The 22964-nt window shown below is 46.7% G+C and overlaps 1 protein-coding gene across 1 annotated transcript in view; it reads left to right on the plus strand.

Moving 5' to 3' along the window:
• The window catches only part of EFCC1 (EF-hand and coiled-coil domain containing 1), a gene marked incomplete at its 5' end in the record, with an annotated part of 156295 nt that overhangs the window by 107426 nt on the left and 25905 nt on the right, over window positions 1-22964 (plus strand). The window contains 3 exons of the mRNA XM_019504618.1: window positions 8293-8438; window positions 16956-17091; window positions 18443-18608. Of these exons, the coding sequence (XP_019360163.1) occupies window positions 8293-8438; window positions 16956-17091; window positions 18443-18608 (448 nt within the window). The remainder of the gene's footprint in view (window positions 1-8292; window positions 8439-16955; window positions 17092-18442; window positions 18609-22964) is intronic.

A 22964-nucleotide genomic window follows, 5' to 3' on the forward strand; every position in this document is an offset into this window, starting at 1 on the left:
CCCCTCCCACAGTCCCCGCAGTCCTGCTGGTGCTCCTCACTCCCACCCCACAGCCCCCTGGCCCTGCTTGTGCCCACACTCCCCCCCACAACCCCTTCAGCCCTGCTGGTGCTCCCTTGCTCCCCACCCACAGCCTCCTGCCCCCTCCCCAGTCCTGGCTGAGGGGGCTTCCAGCTGCCAGGGCTATGGGGCCAGACAGCCAGGTCTGTAACCCCCTGCCCCTGGCAGGAGGGTGGTGGCTGCTGCAGCAGAGTGCGGAGCCTGGCTCCCTTCTGCTGCCTGCTGCAAGCTTGGAGGGTGGGGGGGGCAGTTCCCCACTGCTGTGTGTACTCCCGGGGGGTGTAGCGGGGACCAGTGGCCCCCAGATCTGTGCACAGGGTGGGTGCAGGCTGCCCACTGTGGGCTCAGGCTCCTGCCTTCTTCCCTCCCCCGGGGCCTCCGCAGCTCAGCAGGTGCGAACTGGTGCTGCAGGGAACAGTGGGGCCATGCGGGGATCTCGTTGCTGTGAGCCCCATGCTGCCATGGTGATGTGCCCCATGCCTGCATGGCAGCAGGGAGGGGCACAACCCTGTACTGCCACCCCCGCTGCTGCCACATGCTTAGGGGACCTGTTGCCAGGACAATATGGAGCTTGCAGCAGCAAGTAGGTTTCCTGTGCAGCCTCACTGTTCTCTGCAGTGCCAGGTCAAACCCGCTGGGCTGCAGAGACCCTGGGAGAGGGCAGCTGGGCGGGAGCCCGAGTCCACAGCATGCAGTCTGCACGCACCCTGCACACAGGTCTGAGGACACGGGTCTCCCCTGCCCCCTGGGACTGCATGCAGTAGCAGGGAGTCAGCCCCACACCCAGCCTGCAGACAGCTTGTTGCAAAACTGCAAAATCCACAGGTCTCTCTGTTAAAATGAGACATCTCTGTTTGCCTTTGGTAAAGGGGGAAATCCATATTTTTCTCTGGTTGTCCATGGAAAACTGAAAACCCGGTTCCCTGGTTATGGTGCTGCTGATGAGCTTTGTCATGCATGTGCCCCTAGCTAATCTGCACTATGTCAAAGTGAAATGCTGAAATTGGGGCAGCTGCTGTGTATTCCATCTATGTAAATTAAGAAGCACGAGGAACACCTCTGATTGGGAACTCCCTCCTTGCTTGCCTTCCTCCTACTTTGGAGTCAAAATGTGATGGAGAAATTAATACAGAACTTGAACCTTTAGCTGCATCACACTCCAAAATGGAGGACAGCTGAATTTTATAGTCATTGGCTAAAATCAGTGATCAAAATGGAGAAGGAAAAAGATGTTTCTGCTCTATTGGGAGCAAGACTTGAGGCTAGAGTCCAGAACACATTTCCTTCCAAAGTAGCAGCAGCCATCTCACAGAGCCACACACCCTCCTGCTTTTACTCTGCCTCCTGACCTTTCCTCTCTTGACCGTGTAGAGGGCCATCTTCAAGAGGAAGTCTGATTAACATCTATCTTGCTGTGGTTGGATGTCAGAGAGACAGGTTCAAGCCCCTTTTGGGGGAATGGGTCCTGAAATATGGGTCTCCTGCTGCCTTGGCAGTGGCTACCTTAACCATTAGGCTAAAATGTGAAAGACCTTCCTCCTCTCTTCCAGTGTCTAACACCTGTGAGTCAATGGTTTTTGCCTGGCAACAATTTTGAGACTTATGCTTGCACAGGTACATGTGTATGCAGCAACAGCACAGCTAGAACACAGCCTACTGTGCATCCTCAGTAGCCATGTGGATGCTTGCATGCCCACGCTACCAGTGAAACAGGATCACAGACAGTACATTGGTGCCAGTTTGAGTGTGTAAAGTGAAAGAGGATTCTGCTCCATGAGTGACTGTACAGAGGTATATCAGCAGCCCTTTTAAAACCCAGGAATCTGAAACCCAGCACACCCCAAATTTTGCAGCCTTTCCAGACTAAGGACCCTGTCCTGCAAACAGTCTCATAAGCAGGGATCCAGGTTTTCTGTTTCCCATGGAAAAACAGAGAAAACCACAGATTTCCCCTTTTTATCAGAGAAAATGCAGATTTCTCCTTTTACCAGAGAAACCCGTGGATTCCCAGCTTTTGCAAACAGCTCTGCAGGCTGGTTGAGCTCCAGCCTGCAAAAGCAGTTTGCAAACAGGGTGGGAAATGCCCAGCCAGCCCCATGCTGCTTCTGCTACAGCTACCTGCTGTGGGGGGCAGGGATCTCCAGACTTGGGTCCCTGGCTCCATGGCCCTGGGGGCCCTCTCTGGCAGGGCTGGTGGGCAGGGGCTGTGGGTGCAAGAGACACGGGGCACTGTTGTGGGGCCAGTGAGGGGTACCAGCAGGCTGGGGGAGGCTTTGGGGCAGTGAGGGGCACCAGCAGGGTTGGGGGTTGCTGTAGCGGGTTTTTAATTTTAATAATGGATTTGGGGGGTTTTGTCAGAGAATTTGCAATTTTTCCTCAGAGAATTTGTGATTTTTTTTATCAAAGAAAACCAGTAACCCTGCTCATAAGTAGTGCTGACTGCCACTGATGTTTCAGTAGGAAGTGTTTAGAGGAGTGTTGCATAAAATTAAGGTTGTGGAGGAGGTGCCATCTCTAAAAAATAAACAACCTAATAACAGTACTGCTACAAACAAAAATAACAGCATGTTTCTGTAACAGCTGCAAAGGCTTGCTTGACTGCAAGCTGAGAGGGTGAGCTTTGCCTAAGAACTTTGCAAGAAAGGTGGCAAAAAGTTTGCAGAGGGTACAATAGCTTTTCCAAACGGAGGGTGTGCTGTGCACAACACATACTTTTTACTGAAGGATTTGAACTGTAACCAGAACCCCGCCATTGCAAACCCCAGGCTCTGATTGGCTGCTATGGAGCCATAAAAGCTGAGGGAGGGAAAAGGAGCTGGAGAGAAGCAGCAGCCTAGAGAGAAGGGCAGGGACTTAGCCCCTCCTTCCCCCAAGTCAGAGGGAGTAGAGCTGAGGCTTGCTGGCGAGCAGACTTCAGGACAGAAGAGAGCCTGAGTCATCCCAGGAGAAGCTCTTTCCTCCCCACCCAGGGTCGGAGCTGTGCAACCCAGAACACAGATACGCAGCAAAGGAGTGGGGAGGGGTTGTTAAGCTAGCTGGGAGCTGGGAGAAGCTGCCTGGTCAGGGACCTGTAGAGGGAAGTCTTCTGTTTGGGCTGGAAAGGCTTGTACTGCAGGGACAGAGACCTGCAGGGGAAATTCCCTGTCTGCATGTGGAGGTGCTGGGGGAGAGAGACAGCCCAGAGAGGGAGTGGGCTGTGAGAATCCCAAATCTGCATGCGTGTGTGACGGGACACTTAGCCCCTAGTGTTTGCAGGAGGTGGCTTTTTCAGAAGGAAACTAAAGAAAAGAAGCCTGTTACCTGCAGTGGCTGATCAGAGACTTGTTTTTTTGCTGAGTTACCAAGAAAGAGTAAAGAGTCCACCTTCCCTGCAGCAGCAGAACCCTGACCTCTCCCACCTAGTGGTGGATCATAGTTAAAGCTGTATTGCCATTTATTGTTATGGGAAGAGGAATGTGACCAAAGGGAAATCAGCCTGGGCTATTCGGGGGAAACTGTTTTAAAGTGTTATAACCAGATAAATGTAATCATTGAGGTTGTTTGATGCAAGTGGGACCACCCAGTGTGGTGGAATTATTCATGTTTCAATTGTAAATTCTAGTCAAATTGTTCATTTTATTATTAAGTATAGATATATATTATTCTTCTCTTGATTTAATAATTTCTGTATATAGTTGTGTATAATAAATAAACCCATTTTTTATTGGACGTAAAGTAAATTCTTAGGCAGTGAGGACACACTTCTCCAAAGGGACACCTCAGTCAGCAGACCTGCCTGAGGGGGTTCCCAGGGCTACTGGCACCCTGAGGATCCAGAATCCAGCATATCGCCCAGCCTACATTTCAAAGTGATCATTCAACATACTACAGCTCTCAACTGTCACTTAAGACAAAGTTTTCAAAAGTGACTAATCAATCTGCACACCCTGCTGATTGCAGATGTGATTTCAGAGGCTTGCTGCTCAGCACTTTCCTAAAATCTATGCCCCTTTAAGGTCTCTGATTGGACAGCCAAAAACTGAAGCACATAATGTCACTACTCACTACTGAAAATCTAGGCGTTTTGCAAGAACATTTCTCCTTATAGTAGTCAGGACTGCAGTGGATAACACTGAGTTTAATTACAGATATTACTGATTCCTCTGTCAGGGCAGGGGTGCTACATCCCCAAGCCCACTGACTAGATCTGGCCTGCTGAGTCACATAATCCTGCCCACATCTCCCCATGTATCTGGAAATTCTGGGCTGGGGAGCAGTGACAATTAACACTGCCACTGATCCCTTTCCCCCAGAATGCCAGGCCCCCTACAGCTGCATCAGGCCCTGCTGGCCCTGTTTGGGGGAGGGGGAGTCAGGCCCTGTTCCTGCATGACTGGATTGAGCCAGAGCCTGATGCAGTCACATAGAAATTGCCTGGCCAGGATCTGGCAGCTCAATATAGCCTCGAGGAAGCAGCCTGACCAGGGCCTGATACAGCTATGAAGGGCCCAGCTGGGCACAGTGCAGCTATGTAGGATGGCCAGGCTGGGCTGTTCCTGTGCGGCTGCATTGTCCCCAAGTAGGACATTCCTGCATTGGCCCCAAGTAGGCCATCAGGCTACAGCCCCGCACAGCTGCACTGGCCTTGGCTGGGCTAGCGCTGCACACTGGATTGGGCCCACAGCCAATCTGGCCTGCAGATGGCACCATTCATCTGGTCCATGAGTGGGAAAGGTTAGGCACCACTGGGTTAGGGAGTAGCCTTTCCAATTTCTAATCCTGGTTGTGTTTCAGTGATGCAGAGAATGTGTTTATTTTTGAGTGTGTGTGGAGACAAACCAATAGAAATCTCTGAGCAATGTCTTTGGTGTTGTCTGTTCATTTAAATGTTGTGAAAAACGTTTGAAAATGAATATGAAACTTGATGCTTTACCTGAAAACTGTATCACAAACTGGTATTTCACATATCCTTGCTTACCTGATAGTATTTCTTTTAAGTAAGGCAACTTTTACTGTGATTTGTTTAAAAAAAGTCTCAACTAAATGAACAGCAGACCCCAGGCTGAAGATACCATGCCCCTTCACTTTCAGAGGGAAGCTAATTGTTGCTAGGCTAAGGAGTACTATAAATCATAAATATCAGTTTTTATACAGCCAGCACTAATCTTGGAAGTATGAAAATTATCCGCAAACATGGTTTAACTAATTTCCCTTTCAGATCTCTCCAAAATTGAACAGGAAGGCCATTATTTAATCTAGTTGTCTGGTGCACACCCACGGAGCCAGCACTGGTATAGTTCCTTAGGAACTGACAGCAGCTGTGTTAGCTTAAACAAAAGCTCTCCATGATACTTATCTTTTTTTACTTGGCACCAGCCTTTGTATTACTATATATGGGGAGGGGTGGGGTCTAACATTTGGAGTGGTTGCATTTAAGTATGGCAAGTATTTAGGAGGCTTGTACAAAAAGATCGTGTTGCATAACTTTTTTTTCAGTAAGATCAATTTTCTTAGTGTTTTACTTATTTTCTTTTCATCGATATTTAAGAGTATTTTAAGTATAAGGAATATTCCAAATCTCTATGGAACAAAAACTAATCTGCAAAGTAATTTGGAGAGAGAGATATTTATTAAGTAAAACTGGGATTTAATTTTCTTTCATACATAATTACAAAAAAATTCTCAACTGTGTATCATCTCTTAATGGTTTAAGTTAGAAAGGGTCCTGGTGAAAAATAGTGATGTTGTAAAATTTTTAAAAACTACAGCAAAAAAGCTGTTCAAACCCAATTACAGTTTGGGTGAGAGGAAATGTAATTCCTAGAACACAGAACCTACTTAACAGTAGTTTTTACATGATCATCTTTAAACTAGCTACTATAGTTGTGGGTGTTTAATTACGCAATAAATCTGTCATTCATTTTTTAAATTGTACTTTGCTCTTGGTCTCAAGACAATAATGTCTCGTGGCAGTGAGTTCCACAGGTTAGATTCATAGATTCATAGATGTAGGTTGGAAGAGACCTAAGTAGATCATAAACTCCGACCCCCTGCCCTGGGCAGGAGAGAATACTGGGTTCATATGACCCCAGCCAGGTAATTGTCAAGCCTCTTCTTAAAGACCCCCAAGGTAGGAGCTAGCACCACTTCCCTTGGAAGTTGGTTCCAGATCCTAGCCGCCCTGACTGTGAAATAGTGCCTTCTAATGTCTAGTCTGAACCTACTCTCAGACAACTTATGGCCATTATTCCTGTTACTCCGGGAGGTGCACAGGTGAACAGGGTCTCTCCCATTCCCCGCTGGTCCCCCCCATGGTGTTAATTGTACACCATATTAGGAAAAAAAAAACCCTTAAAACAATAACAATGCGACATTTTGTTGGTTTTTGTTTAATGTACTTTTCATTTCTTTTTTTAAAATTGATAGGAGGTATGCTCAAATTTCTTTCCTATGCTGTTCATTATTCTACATCCCTCTTTCATGGCCCTCATTTACTGACTACTCTATATACCCACTCTTGTTAGTTGTTTCTGCTCAAACCATTGCTAATACTGGTTGATTGTATTTGATATGTGAGGGGGAGGGGAGACTAAGCATACTGTTCGAATGGGAAGTGTACCACAGCTTATTCTAGACTGCACAATACTTTCAGTATTTGGACCCTATTTTTTACATATCATCACATTTTGTTTGCTTTTTGAGATCACTTTTGCATATTGAGTAGTTTTCATTTTCCTATTCTCCCCCAACTAGTCTCTTTTCTTGGTGGAAATTTGGAACTGAGCAGTATATATGGACACTTCAGATATTCCCTCTAGGGTGTATTTATCTTGAATTTGTCAACAGGGAATTTAATTTCTTCTGAATCTGCATACTTGCCTAGTTTTGTCTGAAGTGCCTTAATCTTTAGCTAATGTCTACTCTGTGACAGCACTTCACTTCATCAAAGGGTTCTGAATATCTAAGCAAATTATAACAATTAGTTTTCCTTTATCTTTTGCTTTTTGACCTGTTCAAAGTATTAAACAGATTAGTGGAGCATGATTTTCTTTTGTGAAAGCTATGTTGGTCAGACACTGTTATGTTTAAACATCTAGGTGTTTTGCAGGTGTTTTTTCAAGCTCACTTTTAAACATTTTACTTTAAGTAAAGTCCACCTTAGTGCCTTTAAAGATAGATAAAGCAATGTCTGCTCTCCTTTCATCCTCCAGGAAAATATTTCATCCCAAAGTAGATTGTTAGCAGTTCGGCTACTTTATTAGGTCCTTTCTAAATTATGACTCATTGCTCTTTAAATTTATCATTCTGTTCAAGTGCTCTGTTCTTTTGACATCTCAGATAACATCACTTGATCTTTATTACCTGAAAAACCAAACTGTAAGGCATCTTCCTGTGTTCTAGATAAATGCTGAGCACAAAATTAGGAATCAGGTGTACTAAATTCTAATCCTGGCTCTGATAGATTTGCTATGTGTATTCAGACAATGCAATTAATCTTTCTGCTTCATTTTCCCCATCTGCAAAATGAGTGTAAATACCTTTTAGAGATATTAGGAGGACCAATAAGTCAATATTTATAAATGATCTGAACCTGTGAAGTGCACAAGAATGCTGGTATTACTGCCCACATTTTAGAATTCCCATTTCATCCTATTCTATCCCAGTGCAATGGGCCTATGCTGAGTCCTATAGATACTTTTAATGTTCTCCCCACTTAGCTTTTAATGTTGTTAAGTTCCCTGTAGGGCCTTACAGCAGTCCTGCATAATAGGTTGAATATCATAGTGCAGAACTATGTAAAACTGACTTTTATTAGCCTAAGCATCAGTTTAAGTGTCTGGATGCAAGATTTGCCACCCTAATTAGGGGTTCATATTGGAAAATGAGCCACAGTAAATCATTGCCAGTGGAAAAGGAATATTTTATGGCCAGAGGAGACTGTTTCCACATAAATTTTACAGATGTCTTGAATTTTAACTAAAAGCTATAAGTAATGCTTGTTTAATTATTAATACCGAAATCTAAGAATAGTTGAAATCCACCTTCCTCTAATCCTTACCAAGACCATTTAAAACTGCCCTTGAGGGTTCCATTTAATAGGCATTGAAGGCAGATGCTGCTGTTCTTCAGAAGCATGCCTGAACCATTTTATTTGAGCAGAATTGTTAATAGGGTGAAGAAGCCTCTTCTGTGCACATTCCTCCAGACTATTCTGGTTTTCTGAGTCCACTTTATTTTGCCTTTCTTCTCCAGGTCAGAGGTCATGAAGCTCCAGCTTCCTTCTAGAAGCAGCAAAGAGCAGAATGAGGGGGCAGCATTACCAGACAGAAAACTCTGTTTATCTGTTGTACATCAAGATCGAGGATCGCCTGCTGGAGGGGCAGGGATTTCAGAGAACGGTATTGAGAATTTATATAATTAGAGCAGAATTCCAAGCTGTTTTATTTCCTCAGTGTTTTGTCAGATTATCTGCAGAAATGCTTTAATCTTTTACGGATTTTGAACAATTTATAAGATAATCATAATGAATCTTGAAACCTTGTCATTAAACAAAACTTCAGTTCCCCTCACTCCCCTCAAAAATCTTACTACATCCCATATAACTAAGGATTTACTTTTTCAACAGAATTCATTGGGCCACAGAGTCTCTTTTTTCCACAGGTTATTAGGATAAAGTCGGAGTCAATTCAAAAGAAGCCATTCACAGTTAATATAACAGAAAGTCCCACTCCTTGGACACAGTCTTACCTTTTCTGTAATCCTGAGAGCTCCAAATGACTTGGTACAGTGGTGCTCAAACTTTTGGCTGCTGGGCCAGATGAGCAGTACCTGATCTGTCCTCAGGCCGGATCCAACCAGGGTTCCCAAACTGGCATCAGGGGTGGTCACAGTGGGACCCCAGCCTGGCCATACAGAGGGGAGGGAGCTCACCCCAGCTCCAATCTGGACCCATGGGGCCGGGGTGTGGTTTGGCCTTGAACCAGCCACAAGGGAAGAGTATGTTGCCCTACCCCAATCCAAGCAGGGTGGGAGGGTAGAGGGGGGAAGGGGTTGTGGCCCAGCCCCAGTCCAGCCACAGAGAGGGGAGGGGACATGGACCAGCCCCAGTCCATCTTCATGGGGGGGAAAGGGGACATGACATAGTGCCAACCTGCCAAACAGGGTTTGAGATTTGGGAATTTGGTAGCGGGGGAGGGTGGCCTTATTAATTGCCATCACTCCCCTGCCACCAAATTACCCAGCTTATGGGCCAGAGACTGGATCTGCAAGCTGCATTTGGCCTGCGGGCCAGAGATCAAGTACCACTGGCTTAGTACACGTAACACTAGCTACTGCCAAAAGGATGCTTTTCTGTTGCAATTTCCATAGGATTACATGTAGCACCTAAAATCATCAAGTCTCCTAAGCTTGGCTCCTTTTAATTATTAGCCATACAGAATACCAGTGGAGTGGAGAATTAGAGAGACTCTGGAAGGGATGATGTTTTTGGCTCATTTAAATACTGTAGTGATGAGAGCCATCTATGAAAGCTGTTTTAGCATTCAAAGGTCTCAGTTACTGATAATGGCCTAAATGGAAAACCCAGAGTGTGAATTTTGGTATAGATCAACACATCTATGATCTAATGAAGATGAAAATTTAAATCCTGTTTCACCTTTATTTGTCTAAGTGGCACATAGGTGTCTGCATAACAGGAATTTTTGGCACGTAATCACATTATTTTCTGAAAGTATCTTTGTATTTGTAATCTGAATTGAGCACAGCATTTTTTTGGTACAACCAAACTGGCCAGCCTAGGGCTACTCAGAAAGCTTTGTGATAGTAACCCTAAATTGAATGGAGAAACATAGGGCATCACGACTCCTGGGTAGTGAACTGAGTACTTCTGAAGTGGCATGCCGATTATTGTTTTCAGAAGGGGAGTTGGCATGTCACATTGTATAACACCTTTTCCAGAAGTCCAAAGAGAAGTGCTTAAAGTCTGCAAATGCAGTCCCATCTAGTTCTTTCATAGACTCATAGAAAATTAGATTTGGACAGGACCTCAGGAGGTCATCTTGTCCAACCTGCTGCTCAATGCAGGACCATCCCCAACTGTATCACCCCAGCCAAGACTTCGTCTAGCTGGGTCTTAAAAACCTCCAAGGATGGAGACTTCACGGCCTCTCTGGGTAACTTGTTCCAGTGTTTTATTACCTGCCCAATGAGAGTTTTCTTTAACATCTAACTTAAGCTTCCCTTGCTGCAACTTGAGTCCACTGCTCCTTGTTCTATCATCTGCCACCACTGAGAACAGTCTAGCTCCATCCTCTTTGGAACTTCCCTTCAGGTAATTGAAGGCTGCTATTAAATCCCCTCTCAGTCTTCTCTTCTCCAGACTAAATAAGCCCAGTTCCTTCAGCCTCTCCTCATAAGTCATGTGCCCCAACTATGTTTGTTGCCCTCACTTGGCTCGTGGCGGGCCCAAAACTGAACACACTACACCAGATGTGGCCTCACCAGTCCTGAAAAGAAAGGAGTAATCGCCTCCCTTGATCTGCTGACAACACTCGTACTAATGCAGACCAGTATGCCATTAGCCTTCTTTGAAACAAGGGCACAGTGTTGGCTCATATCCAGCTTAGTGTGCACTATAATACTTAAGTCCTTTTCTGCAGAGCTGCTGCTTAGCCAGTCAGTCCCCCCAGCCTGTACTGATGCAAGAGATTGTTTCATCCTAAGTGCAGGACTTTGCACTTGTTCTTACTGAACCTCAGGAAATTTCTTTTGGTCCAATCCTCCAATTTGTTGAGGTCTCCCTGAATCCTAGCCCTACTGTCTGGTATATTTATTACCACCCCCAGTTTGGTGTCTTCTGCAAACTTGCTGAGGGTGCACTCTATCCCATCTTCTATCTTTTTCTTTTCTGGAAAAAAAGCCGTCAACACAAGCTGGATTGGAATTTCAGAATTCAAAAAAAAATGTTTTGGAAAAATTTATTTTCAGAATTTCACGTGTGTTGGGATTTCAAAATTTTGCATGGAACGTTTTTTATGTTTACATTATTTCATGTTGTCATTGGGAGTCCTGCTCAGTCTCATGCTTATTATAACAAAAAATGGGCGCTTCTACACATCACCCTACAGTGTGGTACAGCAACGTAGTGACCACGTGTGTACATGCAATCGCCAGCTACATCACCGTAGTGGTGCACTTCCCAAGTATAGCATGCTGCTATGGCAACATAGCAGTGAAATCTAACCATGTGCTGTGTGCACAGCGCAGTAACTGCCTATACTGTGCTGTGCTTTAGTACTTCCAAAAGGAAGTACTAAAAGCACAGTGCTGTAGCAGTGTTGCCATACAGCAACGTGTAGACATGCCTAATAAGAAACACTTTGATCTAGAAAAGATGTTTCAGTCATAACCAAGTAGCAGATACTGATAATGATTTAAAAAATAAAAATAGGTTTCAATATGGGGGACACATCCTCCTGGCCCCCCTGAACCTACTCCCTGGAGGCAGGGGCAATGGAGCGGACAGAACAGGAAGAGCAAGGCCAGCAGTGCTGGCTTCACCCCACCACCCCCCGCTCCTTGCAGGTGGTGACGATGGAGTGTAGGGGGGGTGGGGCGAGGCCACCAGAGCTGGCTTCACCCCTCCCTTACTCCTTGCAGGTAACGGCAGCATGGGGGGAGCAGGGTCAGGATGCTGTCGGGGGGCGAGGCCACTGGCTCTGACCTCAGCCTGCCCTTCCCCCCTTCTGTTATTGCCGCCTGTAGAGCCCAACTCAGCGGCAGCAGGAGGAATAGCCAGGCCACCGCAGCAGGGGGAGGAGTGGGCCCAGGCTGAAACCAGCAGGGGCAGGGGAATGGGAGAGGGGCTGATGCAGGGGTGAGGGGCGCGGATGGGGAAGGAGTGGGAATGGGCCTGATGCAGAAGATGAGGCCCACTCCTCCCCATGTCAGGCCAGCTCCCCCCTGTGGCGGCAGCAGTGGGGGAAGGGAAGGAGCGGGCCCCAAGGGTGGAGAGAAGCCAGGTCACCGTGGCAGGGGGAGCAGCAGGCCCAGGCCGACTCAGCAGTGGCGGGGGGATGGGAGGAATGGACTCTGAGCCGACGTGGGGCAGGTGGGGGTAGGGGAGGAGTGGGACTGGGCCTGAGTGGGGGAAGGAGGACTGAGCCCACGTTAGGGGAGAAGCTAGTCCAACACTGCAGCAGCTGGGGGAAGGGAGGAGCAGGCCTCCTTCCTCCCTCAGGCCCGGTCCCACTCCTCCACCACCCCACCTCTCCCCCCCACGTCAGCCCCAAGTCTGCTCCTCCTGTCCCCTGACTGCTGTTGGGTCAGCTTGAGCCCACTGCTCCCCCTGCCGCCGCAGTCCAGCTTCTCCCCAGCCTCGAGCCTGGTCCTCTCCCACATCAGGCCTGGGCCCACTCCTCCCTTTCCCCCACTGCCACTGCCGCAGGGGGGTATCGGGCCTGACGTGGGAGGTGGGGGAGCAGCAGGCCTCACCCGTGCATCGGCCCCTCCCCTGCTCCTCCTGTCCCTCCACCACCGCCAGTTTCAGCCTGGACCCGCTGCTTCCCCTCACCCCCCACTGTGGTGGCCTGGCTTCTCCCCAGCCTCGGACCTACTCCTCCACGCCGCTGTGGCAAGGAGCTGGGGGAGCAAGCCCAGACCCCAAGCAGCAGGAGGGAAGCAGGGAGTGGGGCGGGGGGGGCACAGGGCTCCATCCCCACCTGCTCCCCACCCCCATCATTCTTGATGGGCAATTGGCTAGTATAACATATCATTAGTACCAGCAGTGTATATTTCTTCATATGTTACATGAAACGAACAATGTAAAACTCAGACAAATAACACACAAAACACAATTTTTCAAAATCAAGTTTCTGAAGTGGATTTTTTCTTTAAAGCTATTGTCCAGGGCATTAAAAAAAGTCAATGATTTGGTCAAAAAAAATGGTTTTAGTGAAATGAAATAGCTTTCTTTGACAAAAAAGAGTTCCAGTTAAAATTTTTCAGCCCATCTGCCATATGCCAGATGCATCACTGGCTGATAGAAAACATTATAGATTTTTCAGGTTTTAAAGGAATTGATGCTACTCTGTAATGTCAGTGCCTTATGAACCATTCTGCTTTCTCATGCTCCAGAGCAGTTGCAAGCACTGACCACTTTTTGATCTCCAGAGCAAGAACCTAAGTGATGATGTATAAATGCTTACTATCCATGTATCAGACTGAAGATCTGCCAATAAATTTTTATTTTGGCAATGTGAGGGGTAATGCAAGTAAACCAATTTAAGGATATTAATCTGCATACATTAAATATTGCAAGAAAAATGTATGGGTATTCTCTCTCTGTCACTGAAGAACTTCCTTACTGTTTAGAATAATAATTATTGATCATGATAATTCATAAATTAGGCAAGCGGAATGTTGTTTGAAGACAAACTGGCTTAGCACACATATGGCTACTGCATAAAAAGACAGAAGCGAGGTTTCTTATTTTTTTTAATATTATGAAACATTTATCTGGCAGAGAATCTAGTATCAATTAGGCTTTGCCAAGTTAAGAGTCCTGTTAGTTTGAATGTGGATGTGGAACAATAGTGCCCTCTAATGGATGGACTGCAATATGTCAGACTTGCTCAAGTCTGATTGCCACACTGCCTATTGGCAAAATCCCTGTAATCCCTACATCGTAAGTTTTACTGTTAGTGAAACTGAGTAGATATTGCTCTTTAACTTGAGTGGTAAAAGTCTGCATCTTTAAACAGAAGGTTGAATTTTATTTTCTAGACTGCAGGTATTAACTGAACCTGCTGCTTTTGTCTGCTCTATCTGTTGTTGAAAATCTGTAAGCAGCAGGTAACAGCACAGCTGGTTAACTAACAGCTAATACAATTCATGTCTTTAGACGGACAGTTGCATACATCTCTCACTGTCTCCCTCACACACAAGTAGCTGTTCCTTTAATTTGAAAACACAACCTTCTGTCGGCAGGTTTAGGTGTCTCAGCTTTTATTTTGAGCTGGATCCAGTAAAGAGTTTCTTCATACCTGGCCTCACTTAGGCACCCGGGCTCCCTATACAGTGTATGGGGAGAGCCAGGTGCCTCAGAACAGGATCCAAAACAGCCAGCAGGTTGAGCAGGGAGCTGCTTAGAACAAGGAACCATTAAGGATTGGGAGTGTCTGAAATCCCACCCCTCACCAAAGATTAAGCACCTGTTTCAGGGTTCCAGTAAATTGCTCCTTTTAGTTCAAGATCCACAGCCTAGAGCCCTTTCCTGAGAACAGGCATCTACAACAATTCTTTCCATGAACTAAGCAGGGCTCATTCTCTTCTCCCGTGTCTTGTATTGACCTGCAGGGCATAAGTGTTGGTGGTTAGAACACTAATAATAGCCTGGGGGTTAGAGAACTTACTTAGGAAATGGTGGACTTGGGCTCAATAACCTTCTCAGCCTGAGGGAGCCCATCCAAATAAACGCATGTGTCTGCTGCAGCATCTCAAAGCAGTTTGAGATGCTGAAAGAGGTACATTGGGAACAGAAAAATGTTCCCTGGGCTGCATATTTGCATCATGGGCTCTAAATTTGATACCTGGAAATGCAGGTATCAAAAAAAAAACCCACCCTGCAAAAAAAGTGGTGCATGGGCACAACTGTGCCCTGAGGCAACCAGAGATTGAGTCCTCCAGAGAGATACTCTGACATGGGGATTGGCTCCTGCCATCACCCGCCCTAGCAGGGAAGGCCAGGGCCATTCACCGTGTACAAAACACGGGCAGGTCAGGCTGCTGTGTGCCTCATGGGGCTGAGCTGCAGCAGGCAGGGCATGGCTGGCTACTGCTGCCAGCAATAGGGGCTATGTGCCAGGGGGTGGGCATGTGGCAGTCCCCACCTAAAACCCCTATCACAATCCCTCCCCACATCCCCCCTATACCCACCCCGCTTCCCACCGTCCTCCTGCAAACCCCATATCCCCTCCCACATCTCATATCCTGTGCGCCCAGATACCAGACAGAAGGAAACCTGCTGGCTGGAGCTGTGGCTGCAGGGACAGGTGTCCCTACATCCTGGTTAGTGGAAGGGTCAGGGGGAGATCTGATTTTTCTATTATTTTCTATTATAAAAGAAAACAAAAGCAAACACCAAAGCATATAGATATTTAGGATGTATTTTGTTATGATGATAGAGACAGTGGTAGGCTTGAAAATCGTAAATATATCAATAAGACATTGCAGAAAGAGTCACTAGATAAAATACATGCATAGTAGAACTCTAGCTTCACATTCAAACAGGGAGATACTTGGTGGGGTTAGGCTGCAACTGAGCAAAGTTTTGGAGTAAGGCTCCTCAATTCCACCTAATCCTGCTTAAGCATCCAAGTCTGTTACTGACACTAGCTCTTTGTGGCAGCCTGTGGAAAGCACCAGCTCTCACTCACATCCACAAAGCTAGCACCTTGCCCTAAGAAGGTTAAAAACTACCTGAACATAGTAACTAAATGTGCATGTATGCTGTCTTTGAAATAGAACTGAAAACTTAAGAGCTTTAAGTTTGTGAGGGAATAAACTCTAGCTCTTGTAGATTTTTTGATTTGCAATCTTCACAGAAAAGTATAGAAACAAAAATTAAACCTGGGTTTAAATTGGTTTAAGCTGTTGTGAATTCAGGAATAAACATTTGAAATAAAACAACTGCCAATGCCTTCCATGTATGGGCAACTTTTTTGGAGAGGTATTTATGAGTATTTGAATAAAATTCTCCTGCACAGAAAAGATCCTTTGGCAGTTAATAGAATCCAACTACTATTAGTTTGATCTAACACTGCTGAAATATGGAAATGTGTCTGTATTATTCTTGCATATGCCATTTGCTTCATTCGGATCTCTTAGATTTCAGAAGAGATTTACTTCAGGCTAAATAGGTGGTGCTAACATTTAAATGGTCATAAAGATGATATTACAGATGCTTATTAAAATTACTCTCCTTGAACCACATAAAATGCTTTAAGCAAGAGAATGGTTTAGTGTTAAGTGATAGCAACTCTCAGTCAAATTCCCTGCAGTCTCTCCTGAGCATACATTCAGTTAGTCCAGTGACTATGCAGAAAATGCCTCAGAGTAGGGTCTCATTCCAGTTCATAACAGCACATATTCTTAAACCCATGCTATTTTCTTAAAAAAACACAATGGACTTGCCCAGACATGCAGACATGGACGTTTCGTTCCACAGGGACAACTAGCAGCGGCGTACCCTGTGCCTCAGCTTCTTGTCCCTGGGGAACGCCCATGCTTTGGCACGCAGCAGGTTACCCCAGTGGCAGTAGGGGAGCCTTACTTGGGGGCCTCCTGGGGCTGTAGCCATGGTGATCCTGCCAGGCAGAGCCTGGCTGGCAGCCACAGCATGGGTCCAGGCATCCCAGCTCTGCTTTTCAGTAGCACACAGTGCCCTATTTTTTTTTCCATGGTGTTTTTTTGACCCCTGGATATCCCCTGGAAACCACAGAGAGAAAACCCAGAGTAGCATGCACTTGGGCAGCACACCCTTACAGCGTGGAGAACACTGGATTGTGCGGTATGTGGCACCATAAACGTGTTTGCAGCACCGCATACTGCATGACCACGTTCATCTGGATGCCCAGTGTGTTCAAGTGAGACAGTGGCAAAAGCTACCAGTCAAAGTAGTACCAGAGTATTAGAAGAAAGGATATTTAAGTCAGCATCACCACAAACTCTCATCCATTTGGGGGGTTCATTTCAAAGGTCTGGTGATAAAGGTATGTACCATGTATTTTAATGAGATATTTAAAATTTCTTTTTCTTTTTTTTAAATCCCACTCATTTAAATTGTTACAGCTGGAAAGGCAGTTGTCCTGAGCATGACAGAATTTTACATGTATTTATGTGACACTTCTTTTCTCCAGTAGAAGATCAGATGTTCCGTTCTGTGGAGGGCCAGGCTGCCTCTGATGAGGAGGAGGAGAAGTGGACAGGGGAGCAGCCATCTCAGGTGGCTGAAGTGAAGAAGCTACTGACCAGACTTCCTTGTTGTGGCAGTGGGTATGTCTGAGAGATCAGTGTTACTTATCCCTTTCTCCCACTGAGAATGTTACTCGATGATCTAAAAAGATGTACAAAGTACCATGGGCTCAGCAACAGGCTATGGAACCATGGCCCCGGCACACATTACGCTTAAAGACGTGATTAACCAGTTAATCACATCTTAAGTTATTCCCCAGACACACATTAATGCAATTAATGGCATAGTAAAACAAGGAATAAGCCACAAAGTTATTAGAAAAAAATGTGTAATAACTTCATGGCTGTTTCCTATTACACCATTAATTGAACATGTAGCCCAGCTGGGGCCCACAGCTGTGAGGGCACATCATACACTCCTGTGGCTGGGAGTCCTGTCAGCTGATCCAGACTCTCAGTTGTGGGGGCACCCCCGCTGCTCCCAGCTATATGAGTTTTCTACTTGCCAGTGCAGGGCATGCCTATGATCATAATCCTGGTCTGCCCCTGCACTAGCAGTAAGGCGTGATAGGATCTGATACTCGATCCCACAATTACATCTCCTGCCATGAACATGTGGCATGGGAGGAAATGTGATTGTGGGGATTGCGCATCAGATCTCATGGCACCTTTACTTGCACATCTGCTAGGCATGTATTTCACTGAAATAAAAGATAAGATACCCCTCTGCTTGCACTATCTAGTCATAGGAGAAAGGTAGATCCTAGCACATATCAGAGGGGACAGTGAATTTGAGTAAGTGGGGCTTAGAAAGAAAATAAAAAGCAAGCCAAAGTCTGTATGGCAGGGGGAAGCCTGTCTTATCACCCACATGCTGCTTGAGTCGTTATCATTAAGTGTTTAGTCCCGTCTTTAATTGTTCTTGCAGTAAAAAAATTAAAAACACACTGCACAGACTAAGTATGCTGATTAGGATTCCTAATGGGAAAATTACCCCCTTCTCTCAAGAAAAAGGATCTGCCTGCTTAGAATCTACCTTTCCAGCACAATCGTGCATACATTGAATGGGTTTTAGAATGTGCACTGAAGGTCTTGTGGCTGTGGCTTTGTCAGACCAGGGTGTAGGGACAGACCTGTTTTAGGACTGAGGACCGTCCACTTAAGACACCTACCTTGTCTCTTTTCAGTTATACAAATTTAGAAACTGGTAGCTGAGGCACCTCAGCTTGTGTGTAAGAGGAAGTGGAACATTTTTACATAGCCAGGATCCAAACCATAAATTTAAGTCAGTGCCAGTGCTTTGAATTTATGTCCTATGAGATACTGTGTTTCTGGGAGTTTTGCAGAAAAACAGCCATACCTCGTATGCATATTGATCCTGGCTAGGCAGTTTTATTTACTAACTCCTTTTTATTTATTTTCTTAAACACAGATGTGATGACAAAATGCTGAAGAAGTTGATGTCTTATTTTGGAGATGCCAATAATGATTGTCATGAGAATGCCACTGTAGAACTGGTAGAGAGAACTGTAAAATTGACTGAGCAGCCTGAGCATAAAGGAAATGACGTGAAAACATTGGAAACTAATGTGGAAGAGGTAATAAGTGTTACATAGTGTGAGAGAGGTTATTTGTATTGATTTCTAAGCAGCAGTATGGATCTCTCATTTGCTTGCACTTGCTGATTTCTCACCATAACATCATTATAACAGGGACTTTCAGGTATTCACCATTCTGAAGTTCCTTCAGGGAAATCTTCCAGCTTACTTTAAAACTAAAGAAACTTTGTCCATGGACAGGCATTCATTTATACTGGTAAGAATTTCATTGCAATTCTTACTAGTAGAAAAGTAGCTCAGGAGCTGGAGCATACATGTATTCTGGTCCTCTGACTAGAGAGCTACAAAGACAAGCTCTTCAGAGAGGGGGCACTAGAAGGCTACACCCTGCCCTCCTCCCCCATATCTCCCACCCTTAGGGGAACCCATTAATTGGTGGACTGTCTTCTCCTCTGCCTGGCAATTAGCAGGAAGGGTTCCAGCCCCAGGAGAGTGCCTCCCCCCACCCCCATCAATCAATAGTTGACTGGCATTGGAGGGGGAAGGGTCCTTTCTCCTATGGTGGGAGCTCTCCCACAGAAAATAGCCACCACTCCTTGAACGCCTCTGGGCAGATCCAGAGGAGTGCAAGGAAACAGGGACATTCTGTCTTTGTGGAAAAACTTCCAAGCCTGCCACTGCAGCATGGCAGCCTGTCTTATCCTGCACTGCCCTGGACTGACTCATCCTGTCTTGTCCTGTGTAACATGGTACCTGCTGCCTTTTGGTAATGTTAGAGGAAATTACCATGGAGTTGTTCCAGTGCTACTAAAAAGACAGGATGCTGTGAAAAACATCCTTGAAGTGGAAGAATGTGTACCTATTGATTGTGAATGTAGAGAACTGATGGGTACCCACTGAAAAGTTTAAATGCACCTCTAGTTAGCTGGGTGTCAAACTAGTGTCTGGTATGTGGCATATCAGGAGGTGAGTGTAATGGGGGCACTGATCAGAGAGGCTAGATATTAGGGAAGTATCCCAGATAATTTTAGGAAAGTGCAGTTGAACAAATAAAGAACTTTTTTTTTCTTTTGCATTCTTTATGATTAAAAGTCAACCTTTCTTCCCTTCAAATGGAATCCTAAAAATCTCAGTTAAAATTGCATGGGGTCAAACTATATTTGGGTCAGTATAGTGCTGTTGCATGGGAAGATGACTATGTACAGTACCCTTCAGAGCTGCACTGGCTGCACTACAAGGGTACTGTGCAGGGTCATCTGTTCCATTATGGCAGGCTCATGCAGGCCAGAGATACAATAGCTGAGTAACCCAGCTTTCCATTCCCCTTGGAGTTCTCCCTGGCCTTTTCCACTCAAGTGGGAGGCAGCATTAAACCTTGATCATGGAAGTAGGAGTTCAGAAGCTAAGAGTCTTGGTCAAGTTGAGACTTCCAAACCCCTGGCTCCACTGAAGGCTAGTAGAAAATCTTCAGATACTAGCTCTGTACAGTCAGTGCACTAAGTTACAACTTGAACTGCAGAGCCAGGAAACAGCTCACAAGATGGGCTCTGTTCTGTTGGACATTGTGATAGGACTAGGCCCCTGGTGGCCACATGGCTCCTGCCCCACTCTGACTTCGAGTACGCCCCCTTTCCTCTCGCCTGCCACGCTTTGATGGAATTATTTAATTGTAAGAAAAAGGAGGCTGCCCTAGGGTCCCAGAGTGAGCCCTGGTCTATTCTTTGGCCAGCAGGTCCCTCTTGGATCCAGTTGATCTCAGTCCTGCTCCTCAAGCACTGAGTGGGGCTCTCCCAGCCCTGTCTGGACCCCAGGGCACTAGTTGCCTTAAAGGGCCATTTGTGGCCTCCTTCTGCCCCTACAGCCATGCCTATTCTTCACAGATGTTACTCTGTCCACAGTTGAGTGCTCTATTTATAGAGACCTCAGCCCTCTTGGCTTTAGCTCCCCTTTACTCTGGCTGCAGGCTTCCAGACCCAGCCCACAGATTTGGGCCCAGCTGTCTTGGCCTCAGCCCTCTCTGCATCTCCAAGTCCCTCAACCCTGTGCATTGTCCTAGCCCCTCTGGTGTCCCTGACCCTGGACAAGGCTGTACTCAGTTCAGGTCAGCCCCCATGGCATCCCTGAGCTGGGGTCAGGCTGTTTTCTGCTGAGTGCCCCTGCAGCACCCTTATCCAGTCCTCCAGTAAAACCCAAAACAAAAATTCAAGCATCCACTTGAAACTCAAAGTCCCCATCTCCACAATTGGGTCAGCATACCACTGCAAGGCTACCTTCCGACTTTGTGGCTCTCCCCACCCTGGCAGTACCTGCCATGGCCTGCAGCTTCCACTCCTCACCAGCCTGGGCTGGCAGGAGCTCCTTTCCCCAGCAGAATTCAGGACTACAGTGGCCTCTGTGCCTCGGGAGCCCAGGCTTATATCCCATGGCTCCTCCCCTTCTTGTCAGGTGCTCCCCTGACACCCATAGGTGTGCCTCTTCTGCTTCCAGGGCAGCTTACTGCCAGTGCCATTGCCACCTAATCAGGGTCTACCCTACTCTCCCATTGCTAAGCAGCCAGCCCCACAGTAGGCACTTGCAGCCTGTGGGCCGCTGGCTGCCTACACCCCTGCAGCTATGCCGTAGTGTACTGTTTTCGCCACCTGGGGACATCCCTACTGTGGCTCCTTATTTAAAGTAACAGGAGCCCCTGGCTCCCCATTACAGACCGTAGCCTGTGTTTCATTGGAGTCAAGTCAAAATCAATAGTGAAGATGCTAGAAATTAGCATTTTCTAGCAAAACAAAACAAAATTACCAAACAATTTGCATATATTTTCTCCCTCCTCGTGTCCCTCAAAAATTGGGAAGAAATTGAAGTTTAAACTCCAAAATCCAGGAGTGTTTGAAGGTAGGTGTGGCAGGACGGAGCCTGGGGGTCCGTGACCTCCCCTGGTGCCCCTACCTTCTGTGCCAAATCAGGTCTTGAACACATCCTCTATCTCGCCCGCCATGTCTTGCTGGTATATCATTAATGGGAGGCTGCCTTCCTGCCCTCCTTGGCACAGTGCCCACCTTGCTGTACCAGGGCTCTGTCCAACTGCCCGCCTGCTTGCTCTCATGGGTGCCCCCTCGCTTCTCTCACGGCCCTTGCCGCACCGGGGCCTTGACAAGCTCGCCCCCCCTCCCAGGGCTCCTCGACAAGCTCACCCCCCTCCCGGGGCTCCTCCTGTACAGACACTGCCCCACTGGGGCCTGTCCCTCCGTGCTTATGCTTTTGCCCCAACTGGGGCCTGTCTCACACCTCTCATGCTCCCCGCCCGCACTCGGGCCTTGCTCACGCTTCTCGCCCTCGGGGCTCAGGCGGCCTCGGCCTTACCTGGCCCCAGACCCCTTCTTCAGGTCCTACGCCCACTGGGCTTCTCCCAATTGGGGCTCAGGCGGCCTCAGCCTTACCTGGCCCCCAGACCCCTCTCCTGGGTCTCACGCCCCACTGGGGCTCCTCCCAATAATCACCCACACTGGGGCCGGGGTCGGGACACCCTGTTTGAGGCCTCCTCCACCCCTACAGCCTCGCCCAGTCCTCTGGTCCTCCTGATAATCACCCACACTGGGGCCAGGGTCGGGACACCCTGTTTGAGGCCTCCTCCAACCCCTACAGCCTCACTCAGTCCTCCGGTTACACAACCAAAACCATAAGCACAAAACCCCTGAGCTATAACATAAATTCACAGCCAACCTGGCTTGTTTCCCTATACATCCCCATCAGGGTTTTTTTGAGCTCCTACCTCCTTGGCAGCCAAAGGGGGACTGGGCTCTGGCCTTGGCCTATGCTGTTTATAAAGGCCAGGCCCTGCCCCCTTCCAGTCAGCTGACCAGACCGGTTGTCACGGCAACCCGCACCTGTGCTGCCCTGGTGATTGGCAGCTGAGCTCTTAACACTGCCTCCAGTAGCAGGCACCTTAGTGTCCTGCTACAGTAGGGTTTTTGCTTTATATATCATAGAAGGGTTGAATCCAGAAGTGCAATGCAGATCCCTTGCAATAAGGGCCTGTCTTTGTTTAAACCTGTGGAATGTTTTCATTGGTCCTACAAATATTTGTTTTGATATGCATTGCCAGGGAATTTTAAGCTAAAGGCAAAAGGGTAATAAGACTTTGGTAAAAATATCTTTGGTACAGAGGATGTTTCTTTCTTTACATTAGCATTTTAGTGCATTTAACTCTTTTGGCCCTTTCCTTGGTTATTTGATTTTTCTGTTGGATTTTGTAAGGGCAATAGCAGTTCAAGGACTTATTAGCAGTTATCAGCCTGTATTCAGGGAATGAGTTTTTCCTAAAGCTGAATCTGAAAATGTTGGGTCTACTAAATGTGGAGTCTACTTATATGTTGGGTCACCAGAACAATATCGTATTACCCT

Source organism: Gavialis gangeticus, unplaced genomic scaffold (genome assembly GCF_001723915.1).
Source record: "Gavialis gangeticus isolate Ggan-Ray unplaced genomic scaffold, GavGan_comp1, whole genome shotgun sequence".
Classification (NCBI taxonomy): Eukaryota; Metazoa; Chordata; order Crocodylia; family Gavialidae; genus Gavialis; species Gavialis gangeticus.